The sequence below is a fragment of the Pinus tabuliformis genome, chromosome 3_2 (genome assembly GCF_031772625.1).
Source record: "Pinus tabuliformis cultivar Carrire ecotype Pingquan chromosome 3_2, CPIR1, whole genome shotgun sequence".
Classification (NCBI taxonomy): Eukaryota; Viridiplantae; Streptophyta; class Pinopsida; order Pinales; family Pinaceae; genus Pinus; species Pinus tabuliformis.
In genome coordinates, this window is record NC_142302.1 from 949,138,351 (window position 1) to 949,154,452 (window position 16,102).

At 39.3% G+C, this 16,102-nt stretch overlaps 3 protein-coding genes across 3 annotated transcripts; all 3 read right to left on the reverse strand.

Annotated features, from left to right (window-relative positions):
- Positions 1-10,223: 10,223 nt before the first annotated feature.
- LOC149183780 (coniferin beta-glucosidase-like) lies at positions 10,224-12,434 on the reverse strand. Its single transcript, XM_089418800.1, has 6 exons — positions 12,084-12,434; positions 11,878-11,993; positions 11,249-11,501; positions 11,042-11,144; positions 10,823-10,931; positions 10,224-10,716 (listed from the first exon to the last, which is right to left on the reverse strand). Exons 1-6 carry the CDS (start codon positions 12,417-12,419, stop codon positions 10,515-10,517), a joined length of 1,119 nt encoding a protein of 372 aa, XP_089274926.1. The 5' UTR covers positions 12,420-12,434; the 3' UTR covers positions 10,224-10,514.
- A 48-nt stretch (positions 12,435-12,482) lies between these two features.
- Positions 12,483-14,208, reverse strand: LOC149183781 (coniferin beta-glucosidase-like). The gene is made up of 6 exons (XM_089418801.1): positions 14,022-14,208; positions 13,816-13,931; positions 13,186-13,438; positions 12,979-13,081; positions 12,760-12,868; positions 12,483-12,653 (listed from the first exon to the last, which is right to left on the reverse strand). Exons 3-6 carry the CDS (start codon positions 13,318-13,320, stop codon positions 12,536-12,538), a joined length of 465 nt encoding a protein of 154 aa, XP_089274927.1. The 5' UTR covers positions 13,321-13,438; positions 13,816-13,931; positions 14,022-14,208; the 3' UTR covers positions 12,483-12,535.
- A 286-nt stretch (positions 14,209-14,494) lies between these two features.
- On the reverse strand, positions 14,495-15,794 carry LOC149183782 (disease resistance protein RUN1-like). The gene is made up of 2 exons (XM_089415081.1): positions 15,661-15,794; positions 14,495-15,503 (listed from the first exon to the last, which is right to left on the reverse strand). The coding sequence occupies exons 1-2, from the start codon at positions 15,792-15,794 to the stop codon at positions 14,495-14,497; spliced, it is 1,143 nt and encodes a 380-aa protein (XP_089271207.1).
- Between the last annotated feature and the right edge of the window lie 308 nt (positions 15,795-16,102).

Consider the following 16,102-nt stretch of genomic DNA (forward strand, 5'->3'; position numbering starts at 1 on the left):
CCATTTGCATCCCACAGTTTTCCTGCCTTTCGGAAGTTCAACCAGATCCCACGTGCCATTCTTACCTAAGGCCATCATTTCTTCCTTCATGGCTGCTTTCCATTTGTCACTATTTGAACCTTCTACAGCTTCCTGATAACTCAAAGGTTCATCATCATTAGCGATCAAAGCAACTGAAGTAACATGATCATCATACCTTCTCGGACGACGTTTGATTCTTGTAGATCTCCTTAAGAATGTTTCGGGTGCTTCCACAATTGGCTATCTATCATCTGTAGAAACTTCTTCATGATCGCCATCTGAGACCTGTTCATGTCCTCCATCTGAACCATGTTCATAATCTGATTCTGAAACCTGTTCATGGCTAGAATCTGAACTATGGTCGTTATGACTATCATTAGAAATGCTGTCAAACTGAATATGCTGGAAATCAGATACATCATCCTGTTTCAATCTTCTATCTACATCTAACTGTACAAGAGAGGATTCATTAAACTTTACATCTCTGTTGATGATGATTTTGCGGGTAGTAGGATCCCACAATCTATATCCCTTTGTTCCATCACCATACCCAACAAAGATATACCTTTTAGACTTTGGATCTAACTTAGTTCGCTGATGTTTAGGCACTAGAGCATATGCATCACAACCAAACACTCTGAGTTTAGAATAATCACAAGGGTGTCCTTTCCATACCTCTTGCGGAATCTTGCAGTCTATAGCCGTTGATGGAGACCGGTTTATCACATAACAAGTTGTTGCCACCGCTTCCGTCCACAACTCCTTTGGCAACCCGGCGTTACTCAGCATACACCTTGCTCTCTCTAGAAGAGTCTTGTTCATGCGTTCAGCAACTCCATTCTGCTGAGGAGTATAAACCGTGGTCTTATGTCTCTCGATCCCTGCATCCTTGCAATAGCTGTCAAACTCCTTGGAGGAAAACTCACCACCATTGTCAGTTCTTAAACATTTTATAGTTCTACCAGTGTTGTTTTCTACCAATGCTCTAAACTGCTTGAAAACCATAAAAACATCAGACTTCTTTTTCAACATGTAGACCCACACTTTTCTAGAAAAGTCATCAATGAATGATACAAAATTAGACGAGCCACCATATGACGCTGTAGGGGCTGGACCCCAAACATCTAAATGGATATAATCAAGTATGCCTTTACTAGTATGTTTGTCTGTTTTAAACTTTTGTTTACTTTGTTTTCCAAACAAGCAATGTTTGCAGAAATCTAACTTTCCAGATCTTAGATTAGGAAGTAACTTTCGGTCAGCCAAAATTTTCAATCCTCTTTCACTCATATGCCCCAATCTTTGATGCCATAAGTGAATGGAATTACTGTCATGTTCAGACACAGACACATGATCTGACCCAGTTCTACCTTCTAACTGAAATAGATTTCCTACTTTCTTAGCTTTCATAACTAGTAAGATGCCTTTGTAGATTTTCATAACTCCACCTTGAATTACAGTTTTATATCCATTTGAATCAAGTGCTCCTAATGAAATCAAATTTTTCCTTAAATCTGGTACATGCCTCACATCAGTTAATATTTTTGTTGTCCCATCAAACATTTGCAGTTGTATGCTCCCAATTCCCACAATATCACATGTTACATCATTACCCATGTACACAACACCATCATCAATTGATTTATATGTTTTAAACCAATCTTTATCAATACACATGTGGTTAGATGCCTCGGAATCTAACAACCAATGTTGATCATGTTTTGAAACATTAACAGACAATACCTCATCACTCATACCTGAACCTGATACTGAACCTGTATCTGTGGTGTTGGCTTCCTTCTTTTCTGTCGAAGAGCCTTCTTTAGCAGCCTGCTTTCGCTTCCAGCAATCCTTTTTCAGATGTCCAGCCTTGCCACAATGCCAGCACTTCACCTTTGGCTTCTTTCCTTTGGACTTTGAGCGAGAGTCGCTATGCTTTCCCCGGGAGTGTCTCTATCTTGAGCGACCTCTGGCCATCATTACTTCTGATGTAGAGGTGTCTGCATTCAACCTCTTCCTCGTCTCCTCAGCCAACAAGGCTCCAACAACATCGTCAAACTCAAGGATTTCTGATGTACTAAAGCTTATGGAAGTAACAAAGTGATCCCAGGATTCAGGCAAAGAACATAATAGAGTTATTGCCTTATCCTCTGAATCAAATTTCACATCTAGACTGTTTAATTGCACCAACAAGGTATTAAAAACATTCAGGTGATCAGCAATTGAGGTACCTTCTTTCATCCGCAAACTGTAAATCTACCGTTTCAGGAGAATCCGATTTGTCAAAGATTTCGTCATATAGAGCTTCTCAAGCTTCGACCACAAGCCTGCGGCGGTTTTCTCTGACACAATGTTGAACAGAACATCGTCCGCCAGACATAACCGAATTGCGCTCAGAGCTCTATCGTCCATCTCATCCCATTCATCCTCCGTCATGGAAGGAGGTCTTTTGTTTTTCCCCAACAGTGCTTTCGCCACACCTTGTTGAACCAGCAGATCGTGCATCTTCACCTTCCAGATCTCAAAATTATTCTTGCCATTAAACTTCTCAATTTCAAAACGGGCACTTTGAGTTTTTTCCATATGATATCAGCAAAAAACAAAGTAATCTCCAAATATCCAACCAGCAATTTAAAAAAAAAAAATTGCTTATGCCTTTACAAAACAAAACTGCTCTTAAAAAAAAACTTTCCTTGTTCTTGTGCAAATTCCACCCTATAAAAAACAAAATACATACACTTCTTGTTTTTTATTTGCACCAATAAACCAATCTTTTATTTACGGTTTTATTATTTACTGTTTCGCAGAGAATTGCAAGGGCCGCCCACTAAAGTACTCAGAGTTCGAATTTATGAATGTTGTCACTGCGTTTTTAAAGAAGTGAATGCTGGCACTGCGTTTTTAACAAAAAACGACTCAACTTGTTTTACGCTGCCTATGAATTCCACCATATACATTCGGAACACAGCGCATCTATCCGCAGTGTTTAAAACATATAACTACGCCGTGAGGTTTTTTTTTAAATATATATATATATCTCTACGCTGTTGGTCATAGATCCACGCCGGTTTGAAAAAATATATTTCCACGCTGTTGTTTTAATACATATCCACGGTGTTTTATATCACTGTTTTATATATTCACGCTATTTTATATCACTGTTTTATATCCATTACCATCGTATGCATACTTTGAAACACTGTTTTACAAACAACAATGATCCTTTATGAGAGACATACCTTCTCGGCGCACCGCACAGCAAAACGCACCTTCAATTATTCACGTTTTTGGCAGCAAGGTATTCCACCGTGGAATGCTTTCGCAGCAGAAAGTTTTATATATAGGATGTGAACTCTGTGGCAATGTAGCAACACGTTGCTTCTATCCGATTGAAACCATGTGATGGACAGCACCACGTTTTAATAATAGAACCTCCAGCAACGCAAAGGATGATACGTTCCACGTATCCACACAGCAAACGATGATATGCTCCACGCACAACAATGAACTTGTCTCAGTGCTAACAGCATTCACACGCAGGCAGGTTCACGCCCGCATCAGCACAGTCCGCCAGCATCAGCAGTCACGCACGCAACGCCTCCAGTTAGCTTCTCCAGGCACCTCCAACATGCTCTGATACCAATTATTGGATCAGGTGCACAGCAAAAATTAAATAAACACAGCATTAACACAGCAGAACAATCAAGCACATAGGAGACAATTTTTAACGTGGTTCACCCAACCAATCTGGGCTACGTCCACCAAACATAGGCATCAGGAGTTTATTAATCAAATCAGGAGATTACATCATGAAAGCCTCACAAAACTCTCACACTCTTAGCAAACCATCCGAATGGTTGCCTGTTATATAGCATAGAGAATCTAACAGCCTCATTAATTCCCTCACATCAAATATAGGAGGCATTAACTCCCTCCCAACAAACTGGAGCTAATCTAGGAACTGAATTCCTATTGTTGTCACCTTCAGAGATTTTTGCCTATTTCATCCCAAACAGAAAATCTCAACAGAGTCTAGTGCAATATTAACTACTAGAAACAAACAAACTCCAAATTACCTACTATCTATCTCGCCACAGTGCTTCGAATACTGTCCCATACACCTTCAAAACCTTAAATTCTTGACTGGAATCCAGGAAGGCAGGTAAGAGTATGGGCAGTCATACCAAGAAAGCCATAGGAGATGTGGGGAGTGCGCCCTCCTCAAAATGTGCCCCAAGAGATGTCCTCGAGTCTGAATAAGTTGCAAATGGGTGATACCAATACCAAGAAAACGATAACCTGTGTTTCGCAATCTATTGTGAAGCTCCATCACGCGGTTCCCGAACATGTCTCCACTCCTTTGGCGCCATGAGTCCGTATGATTATTAAGAAAGATCCTAATTCCACGCACTTCGGTTACTCCCTGTCCATTCTCCAGAAACGATAAAAAATTTTGACACTCTATACATACTTTTTACAGGAAAAATTTAAAAACAATAAATGATAACACTTACAGATGGTTGTTGCATAAAATCATAAATGTTTTCTGCTGGATCTGAAAAACGGCGGGGCAATTCACCCCGCGCAATGTCCCGTCCCAAATCGCGGAGCTAATCATGCATATGTATACAACTAGCATTTGCACCAGATGTTGCAAAGGAAACGCCGTAAGGCATAAATTGAAAAATACAAATACAACAAAAGAATACTTTGATAAAGAATAAAAATATATTGAATGCTCAAATCAATGCCCCATTAACTACAAGCATTTAGTAGACATATCTATCAACATTAGGATTATGCACAATGATCAAGAAATTTTCCATATACAAACAACAACTTCCACAACAACCTTTTGTCACATCCACATTTTAAAAAATGCATTGGAACGTGATCGGAATCTTCCATATTGCCTTTTTCATCATGCAGATAAATCTTCCATATTGCTATTTTCATCATGAATATTGTTAGTTCATTGTTGTAAAGTGTTAGTGTGTTAAATTCAATACTATAAGTTCGACAAGCGAAAAACATTCCTCAATTAGCATAATATACATTTTTCTCTCACCGTGTATTTTTCAGTCAAAGAGCACAAGTAACATATTAACATGTATTTTCCCTTCATTATTTTCATCATAGAGCCAAGAAATCTATGCCATATCTATAAAGTAGCAAAAACATTTTGAAATAAGTTTAATATTTCAAGCCAGTGTCTAACCTATAAAGTAACAAAAACTTTTTGAAATAAATTTAATATTTTAAGCAATTGACTAACCTACTTTAATAATTGAAAAATTCTTAAAGATGAATTATACTCCATAATAAGAGAGCCAACATTGGAGCCCATACTTTCACTAAAACCAAAAGAAACACAACCACTTGTTAAGAAGAAATTCAAGTAATAATAATAAAACAAAAATAATAAACATTAAAGTATAAAATGGTATTTCCAACACACAAGTATAAATATACATGCTCTATGTCCATTGTTAGATTAAATGGGTGTGGAGAAAATTAGTAGAGAACCCAAAATTGTATTTCTAATTAGGAGGGGTGGAGAAATGCTTTAAATGCGAGTTGTTGTCATTCTAATGAAACCCTTTGCAAAGGGAATGTTAAGATTCTGAGAGAGAAGCTAGGCTTGGTAGAGAACACCTTCCTTGTTAAACATTCCCCTACTGTAACCAAAAGGAAAGGGCAAGAGAAACAATAATGAGGTTTTTGTTCACAAGTTGTACAAAATATATAGGTACTATTGATGTTTGAGTGAATAATGGGAGAGATTATTTATGAAATTGTGATAAGGCGCACCTAGTTTTGTAAGAAAGAGGCATATTAATGACAAGTACATCACATTTAGGTAGCATTTGCAAAATAACACCCATGGGTAAGTACAGCCAAAAAGATAATGAATCAATCTAGTCACAGTAAATATCAATATGATAATCTAGGTAAGATGTATTGTCACTTTTCCTGATTTCAGCCCTCTTGGCACCGGTAGGTTACCTATATCCTTGGGAGAGAGATAAGGTGGTTCCTGTAGAAAGGAGACAGCGGACAACAAAATATTCAATTTAATCAATTGGATTATGGTTCGAGCCCCATTTGAGAGTAGTGGGGCTTGGCAATAAGAGATCCAATGATATCTAACCAAGCCATGGAAGCCAAACTGATGTTGAAATATTTGTCCGACAAAACGGCCTGGTGGAAAGATGGACTTCGCCATAACTATTTCAAACAAAGTCGGTGATAAAAGGATCCCCTGTCTCGCCATTCTGCGAGTCCTTGGCCCGTTTCCTTTGGAAACACCTATCATGTATCCCACGCAATGGCAAGTGCATTAAGCTTGGGAAGACAGTATGGACCATCCACCTATTTCTCAAGATGTGTCTCTCTAAGACGTGAAACCCTGGATGCTGGATCAAGGTATAACAACCCTTTTCCTTGATGGCACCTTTAAAAGAAACCTGGAATGGCAGGGGCAGGGAGCCTTCATTGACTTCAGATGAAATCAAGAGAGTCGATATTACGGCAGGTTGGTATTTTCATGAACAAACAAGTGAAGGCTCAAGCCCTCTTCAAAGGCCTCCAGCTTCCTGAAGCTCAAGGGGCCTGCTAGGCAACAGTGGTGGGTGATTCAATGATTATTCTAAGAGCTACTGTGCACGTCTCTTCCAAACAGTGATACACAGCCCATTGGCACAAAAGAATTATTAAAAAATGCGGAGCTTCAACAAGATCAAATTCCTTCATGTCTCAAGGCATCAAAACGATCAAATTTCTTGAATCTTCACGTCTCAAGGCATCGAAACGGGAACAAAAATTTGGGCTCTACGTTAAGCTTGGGTTATTGTCTATTAGATGGGAGCACCTTTCACCTCTCCAACAGTGCAACTTACTCTGGATCTGTCTGGAGCTGGTTTACCCCTAATGGGTGGAAGGTGCCATACTCTGGATCAGTCTGGAGCTGGTTTACCCCTAATGGGTGGAAGGTGCCATACTCTGGATCTGTCTGGAGCTGGTTTACCCCTAATGGGTGGAAGGTGCCATACTTTGGATCTGCAAAGTATCTGTCTAGAGCTGGTCCATAACTCGCTCTGATTATGTATGGCCTAGTCTAATAGGTGGAAGGTGTCATACTCTGGATCAGTCTGGAGCTGATTTACCCCTAATGGGTGGAAGGCGCCATACTCTTGATCTGTCTAGAGCTGGTCCATAACTCGGTCTGATTATGTATGATCTGTAACCTAATTGGCACAACCCCGAACAGGCGTCAAAGATGTTGATTGACCACCAAGGCAGAAGGTTGAGGTGAGATCCCATCTAAAGTTGGAAGGAAAGAAACTATGGATAAAATCCTGGCTGCTCCTCTGAATCCGGGGTAGAATAACAGTTAGGAAGTACCTTGCTCTGGTTTCCTCTTGAGCTAGTCCACATGTCACTCTGATCATGTGTGGTTTGTAACATGATTTGGTTGGAACCTATGAACAGACCTCAAAGATGTCGGTAGACTACCAAGGGTAAGATTACGGGGAAACCCGAGAGACCTCAACTCTATCGTGTAGTAAAAACTACATGAGAACATTAAAATATGAGTAGTTCAACTATATTATTATATTTAGTCATACATCAACAGACACAGAAGAGAGTTAAAACAAAAAAGAGAACAATATAAATTATCTTGGTACTCTGAGAAGTGTGGCAGGGGATTGTAAATTGAACCGTATAAAGCTGCCAAAAGAATTGCGAACTTGTTTTCAAGGCAATTGTTGCTTGAGAGAGTGAGACTGAAATATAGCAGAAATTTCAAGCAAATCAAATACTTCCCAGACCTTCAGAGTCGATACAACTGAGATAGGTACAATTTTTAGGAGACACCATTATACCAAATACAACGCAACGTAGGTTACCACGGTTAAAGAGAGGACATCATAACGAAACAACAAATTAAACATGGAACCGTCATTTCTAAAGGAAACAATGGTACCTAAAGCTGTTCGAAACGTTCAAAGGAAGGAGCAAAATGTCATTTATAAGAAAATAGTAAACTTCATCCACAACAACGCTACTTATGGTGGAAATTGTTTGGAAAACCACCACAAGAAAGGAACAAAAAATGGGAAGGCTAGAAATGCAATTATCTTTGCCCTTGAAATGTTTGCTAAAAGGAGAAGAGAGTTCGAAGGAAATTAAAGAACTCAAAAGGCAGTCCTGGGAGTCATCATTGCCCGATTTGAGAGAGCTTCCATTTTTTGAAAGAGTTGTTTTAATTGCACCTCCCCTCTCCATTTTGTTAAAGAGTTGTTTCACTTGTTATGCTAGAGTTGTTCGGTTGTTATGGAGGAAAGGCATTCAACAATTTTCAAATTTGAACCTCTTTAGCATTATAGTGTTCCGCCCCTGATTCAAGCACCTGAAACTCTCTGTTTTATTTACAGGAAAATAAAGAGAGTGTTAGTCTATCTGTGTTTCTCGAGATATAATGCCCCATATCCAAAATACGAAAGCTACAGGAGAACAGTTATTACACAGTACAATCTCACCATTACAAAGGAGTCGATAAAAGACCAAATGCATTAAATCTTTCCAAGAAATTGCAAAAACATACAATAACACAAGTGAAGATCAAGGTAAATCTGCAGTACATGTTGGATTGGGGATAAAGCCAATATCATAGCATGAGATTGACAATTAAATGAGTTGTAAATAATAATGGAATGATATGGAATTGAATAGCCTACAGGCTGAATATAAACAAGAGAGTTATTATTTCATTGTTATTAATTTATTATAAAATCACATTTTTTAAAACAATAACTATTTTTATTTCAATACCAACCATTAACTAATTTCTAAGAATAATTCTAATTATTGTTGTCCACTTCATCTTCTTTCCATTTCTGTACCATGAGGGAAAAACCCAATACCATTCCTATATCTTAAAATTAACATTAAATATGTCAAAATAGCTCAAGCATATTTTTGCAAACTGAATGGAGCAAAAAATCATATCCTTTTCTAGCATGGAAAACAATCATTACAGACGGATTAAACAAAGTAGAGCACTTTGAGATCTTCGGCAAATCTTTCAGGAATGTAATAAGAGCAAAATAACACCCATGGGTAAGTACAGCCAAAAGGATAATGAATCAATCTAGTCACAGTAAATATCAATATGATAATCCAGGTAAGATGTATTGTCATTTTTCCTGATTTCAGCCCTCTTGGCACCGGTAGGTTACCTATATCCTTGGGAGAGAGATAAGGTGGTTCCTGTAGAAAGGAGACAGCGGACAACAAAATATTCAATTTAATCAATTGGATTATGGTTCGAGCCCCATTTGAGAGTAGTGGGGCTTGGCAATAAGAGATCCAATGATATCTAACCAAGCCATGGAAGCCAAACTGTTGTTGAAATATTTGTCCGACAAAGCGGCCTGGTGGAAATATGGACTTCGCCATAACTATTTCAAACAAAGTCGGTGATAAAAGGATCCCCTGTCTCGCCATTCTGCGAGTCCTTGGCCCGTTTCCTTTGGAAACACCTATCAAGTATCCTACGCAATGGAAAGTGCATTAAGCTTGGGAAGACAGTATGGACCATCCACCTATTTCTCAAGATGTGTCTCTCTAAGACGTGAAACCCTGGATGCTGGATCAAGGTATAACAACCCTTTTCCTTGATGGCACCTTTAAAAGAAACCTGGAATGGCAGGGGCAGGGAGCCTTCATTGACTTCAGATGAAATCAAGAGAGTCGATATTACGGCAGGTTGGTATTTTCATGAACAAACAAGTGAAGTCTCAAGCCCTCTTCAAAGGCCTCCAGCTTCCTGAAGCTCAGGGGGCCTGCTAGGCAACAGTGGTGGGTGATTCAATGATTATTCTAAGAGCTACTGTGCACGTCTCTTCCAAACAGTGATACACAGGCCATTGGCACAAAAGAATTATTAAAAAATGCGGAGCTTCAACAAGATCAAATTCCTTATCAGCTGCAAAGCTGGCGGTGTGTCTGTTCCGCTTCCGCTTTCTCATTAACCGTTTAGTTTCGCTTCCTCATTAACCGTTCACCGTTCAGTTGAACAGTTTTAGATCAACTATCACAGTTCATTCAATCGTCTAACACCATAAATCGACGGTCAACAATAGAACACGGTGGCGGCTGGGGCAATTCATTTCAAATGGGAACGCCTTACGGCGTAATTATGAGCTCTTTAATATATGCATAGTAATTTTTAAAAAGATATAGGATAGTACAACGATTTAGATAGACACATGTCGCATATCGTGCAACTTTTTTGTTTTTTTTCAATGTTCTTACTCTGCAATTCCCTCGAACATCTGAATGGGGTTTTCTGCATTTTGGAATAGATCGATGATTTCTTTGTAATGTGTGTCACGGTGGATAGATCCAAACACAACATATTTGCTTGCAGGATTTTGGGTAGAGTTGCAGGAAAGTGTGCGCTTTGATTAGCAAATAGACAACGCAGTCTAAATGCTGCTGCTTCTAACACTTCCCTGATCGTCGTGTTGAAGAAATTGCCTCAACCATTGAGCCGAGAGCTTGGGATACCTCTTTTGATCAGAAATGAAATCCATGTGATAAAGACCAAAACTAATGGTATACCCAAATGCCCACTCAAAATTATCTAGAAGAGACCACACAAGGTACCCTCGAACATCTGAGCCATTTCTGTGTTAACACACGCATAAATGGTCATCAGTTTAATCAGTTAAACAAATGAAATTCAGTAAAGGCCAATAGCAAGATAATGAAAATCGTGAAAATTTGATCTTACTTGATTGCTGCAGTAAGATAACTCAAACAATCTCCATGAAACCTTATTCTCCTCACATCGTTTAGATTTTCTTGCAGAGTCGACGAGGATTCCTCAGACTCTGGATAGCCTAGAAGGCAAAACAGAGAGATAAGATAAGTACATACTAGGGTTTGACAACCTTCGGCTCAGTTCTTATAGAAAAACAAATCCTCTGAGATATTTACATAAATTTTTTACAGTTCTCTGTGATAATAATAATCGGGTTGTCATAGAATTCTTTTACATACTCCACGATTTTCTGAATTCCATGAGGTACCACAAACAAACCATCCATCACTGTCTGGGAATCATATAAAAATGGAGGAATTGCATGAGCCATTGGCCAAACTGTACTGCAAAAATCACAAATTTTTTTTAAAGAGGTCAAGGACTGGATATTCATACCCGTTCTCCGATGGAGACTCCGTGGCGCTCTCCAGTCAGATAAACCCTAGAGTCTGGATATAAATATTGCGTGTTGTCGGGGGAAAGGGGAGGAGTGCTTGTTGCATATAAGGTTGTATAGTGATTAATACCCATATAGTCGAACGATCCCCGAAGTTTCGCAGATAGTTCCGAGGATATGGAGGGTAAGCGCGATCCTAATCTTTCACGCATTTCTTGTGGATAATCTCCAAAAACAATTGGATCCAAAAACCTGCGAACCGTGTAGAAATTAATTTCAACAATTAATATGAAATCCCATTAGCCTTTTTGAGAGAGATCATTCGGATTTTCCACGGTAGAATATGAATTTTTGTGGACGTTTCCACAGTAGAATATAGAATATGAATTTGGTCCAGGTTGGTCCTGATGGTGGAATTTTTTTGGATTCTAAATCTCTACAAAATTCATATGGGATTTGAAAAATAATTCATATTAGGATTCAAAAGCTCGACAAAATTCATATTTTACTGTGAAAATTCCTAATGATCTCTAAAAAAACCACAATCTATTCCCATTAGCCTTTGCTATCACAAGGGATACATTAATTTTACACAGACGAGGGTATAACTCAAAGTCATGGCACTCACCATCGGAGATTGAAGGATAAAATTCTGTCAACAGCTGATCTCTCTTCTGGAGAATCTTCCAAGGGTTCGTACCACGGTGAGCTCATAACTAACCCTATAGATCCTCCTTGAATTTTCTGCACACAAATGCTCCGCTCTGATTCAAATTTGACAAACTATATTCACAATATTTGGCGTTATTGTAAGTGCGTGAAAAGATTCCTGACCTGATATTTCTCCCTATATTTCTTCACTGCAGCTGTGTGGGCGAGCAAAACGTGATGTGCAGCTAGATATGGCTCTGCTGACGAGCAATTCCCTGTTATGCACAAAGAATTGGCGTGAGGGGCAGCACACCTCGTCGGTGGAAATATTTCGACGGTGTATCCCAACGGCACAAACAGAATGATTATTCTAAGAGCTATTGTGCACGTCTCTTCCAAACAATGATACACAGGCCATTGGCACAAAAGAATTATTAAAAAATGTGGAGCTTCAACAAGATCAAATTCCTTATCAACTGCGAAGCTGGCAGTGCGTCCGTCCAGCTTCCGCTTTCTCATTAACCGTTTAGTTTCGCTTCCTCATTAACCTTTCACCGTTCAGTTGAACAGTTTTAGATCAACGATCACAGTTCATTCAATCGTCTAACACCATATTCATTTCAAATGGGAACGCCTTACGGCGTAAAAATGAAATCCACGTGATAAAGACCAAATCTAATGGTATACCCAAATGCCCACTCAAAATTATCCAGAAGAGACCACACAAAGTACCCTCGAACATCTGAGCCATTTCTGTGTTAACACACGCATAAATGGTCATCAGTTTAATCAGTTAAACAAATGAAATTCAGTAAAGGCCAATAGCAAGATAATGAAAATCGTGAAAATTTGATCTTACTTGATTGCTGCAGTAAGATAACTCAAACAATCTCCATGAAACCTTATTCTCCTCACATCGTTTAGATTTTCTTGCAGAGTCGACGAGGATTCCTCAGACTCTGGATAGCCTAGAAGGCAAAACAGAGAGATAAGATAAGTACATACTAGGGTTTGACAACCTTTGGCTCAGTTCTTATAGAAAAACAAATCCTCTGAGATATTTACATAAATTTTTTACCGTTCTCGGTGATAATAATAATCGGGTTTTCATAGAATTCTTTTACATACTCCACGATTTTCTGAATTCCATGAGGTACCACAAACAAACCATCCATCGCTGTCTGGGAATCATATAAAAATGGAGGAATTGCATGAGCCATTGGCCAAACTGTACTGCAAAAATCACAAATTTCTTTTAAAGAGGTCAAGGACTGGATATTCATACCCGTTCTCCGATGGAGACTCCGTGGCGCTCTCCAGTCAGATAAACCCTGGATTCTGGATATAAATATTGCGTGTTGTCAGGGGAAAGGGGAGGAGTGCTTGTTGCATATAAGGTTGTATAGTGATTAATACCCATATAGTCGAACGATCCCCGAAGTTTCGCAGATAGTTCCTAGGATATGGAGGGTAAGCGCGATCCTAATCTTTCACGCATTTCTTGTGGATAATCTCCAAAAACAATTGGATCCAAAAACCTGCAAACCGTGTAGAAATTAATTTCAACAATTAATATGAAATCCCATTAGCCTTTTTGAGAGAGATCATTCGGATTTTCCACGGTAGAATATGAATTTTTGTGGACGTTTCCACAGTAAAATATAGAATATGAATTTGGTCCAGGTTGGTCCTGATGGTGGAATTTTTTTGGATTCTAAATCTCTACAAAATTCATATGGGATTTGAAAAATAATTCATATTAGGATTCGAAAGCTCGACAAAATTCATATTCTACCGTGAAAATTCCTAATGATCTCTAAGAAAAACCACAATCTATTCCCATTAGCCTTTGCTATCACAAGGGATACATTAATTTTACACAGACGAGGGTATAACTCAAAGTCATGGCACTCACCATCGGAGATTGAAGGATAAAATTCTGTCAACAGCTGATCTCTCTTCTGGAGAATCTTCCAAGGGTTCGTACCACGGCGCGCTCATAACTAACCCTATAGATCCTCCTTGAATTTTCTGCACACAAATGCTCCGCTCTGATTCAAATTTGACAAACTATATTCACAATATTTGGCGTTATTGTAAGTGCGTGAAAAGATTCCTGACCTGATATTTCTCCCTATATTTCTCCACTGCAGCTGTGTGGGCGAGCAAAACGTGATGTGCAGCTAGATATGGCTCTGCTGACGAGCAATTCCCTGTTATGCACAAAGAATTGGCGTGAGGGGCAGCACACCTCGTCGGTGGAAATATTCCGACGGTGTATCCCAACGGCACAAACAGAATGATTATTCTAAGAGCTACTGTGCACGTCTCTTCCAAACAATGATACACAGGCCATTGGCACAAAAGAATTATTAAAAAATGCGGAGCTTCAACAAGATCAAATTCCTTATCAGCTGCGAAGCTGGCGGTGCGTCCGTCCCGCTTCCGCTTTCTCATTAACCGTTTAGTTTCGCTTCCTCATTAACCTTTCACCGTTCAGTTGAACAGTTTTAGATCAACAATCACAGTTCATTCAATCGTCTAACACCATACATCGACAGTCAACAATAGAACACAGTGGCGGCTGGGGCAATTCATTTCAAATGGGAACGCCTTACGGCATAATTAGCACTGTCCACATCAACCAAACATTTGCTCTCTAGATTTTGAAACGCCAGCGAGCCTTTCCAGTACGGATCGTCCCATATTCCCACGGTGATATCCCGCTTCTCTCCTATGAAAAAGCAGGCAATATCTAAAAACATTTCCTGTTCCTTTTTATTGAGTGCATCATAACTGATTTTTAATTGCTTCTGTATATCATCTGGCAGTTGATGTACTCGGGAAAGTGTATCCCGCCAAAAAGATATATTGTCATTTCTTCCTAATAGGAGTGCCCCGAACACTTTTAAAGACAACGGGAATCCCTGGCATGCCTTTATAAACTCATCTACCAGAAGTTCAAATCCTTGGAGGGGATAGGGCTTACAGAAGGTGTAAGAGCAAAATAGCTCTCGCGAGTGCTTTGTAGAAAGGCCTTTTAACTTATAAATGGAAGACTCTTCTACTCCTGACTTTCTGAGGACCTCTCTGTTCCGAGATGTAATTAAAACTAAGCTATCAAAACGCAAGACATCTTTAACTGGTACGAATGCATCTAGCTGATTCTCATGATCTACGTCATCTAAAATTAGTACGACATGACAACCTTGAAGATAACTTTGCAACATCCCTGTACCTTGATGAGTGTTGTCTATATTCACAACCTGTTGAGTTAATCCTGTCAAAACTTTACTTTGCAAGGAATGTAATGAGCTTTTCCTAGCGTGTTCTCTTACATCTAACAAACAATAGGATTTATTGTAACCTGAACTCTTCCTATTGAAAAAATCTACAGCCAACGTTGTCTTCCCCATTCCACCCATGGCAACTATCCCATGGACCTGTACTTTTCCGCTGTGTTGATGCTGCTTCAATACTTCTCTTTTGAAATCCTCGACTTTCTCATCTAAACCAGTGGGATATTTGGCCACATGCCACTTTCTCTTTTTAACCCTTTTCAGCACACATTCCACGACCTCATCTAACATGCGAATCTCGTCCCTAATTATTCATTAAAAACCATAAATATAAATAACTGAAACCATAGCCAAGGCAAAGCACCATACATTTATATATAAATAACTGAAACCAGAGGCAAACCATCATACATGTATACATGTTATATATTGTATTCATTGAAAGAAGTTGGAAGTCTTACCCATGAAACTTGCCCTCCAGATCAAACCCACTTATATCTGCAACAATGGAGAGAGCATTTCTCCAATTTTGAATGGTGGCAGAGTCATATCGTGGGCGAGTCACACCAGTTTCAGGATCGGAGGTCGTCTTCATCTCGAGTGCGTGCAGCGCCTTACCATACCTCAGCGCCGCAGGATTGACCTTGTAGAATACAGGTATAATGGGATACCCCGATTCCCGCATGAGGAGGAGCTCGTTCAAACACCATGTTGATTCCGTGTATCTCGGCGAAAAGATGGCCACATGGACCGAGGCAGCTCGAATAGCACCCACTATTTGAGAAGGGAAATCAAATCCCACTGTTGGTTTTAATCGGCTGGTCCAAGGAAACTAATGTGGTCCGAAGGGGTTTATAACTAATGTGGTCCGAAGGGGTTTAAATACTATAAGTGATTAATTCA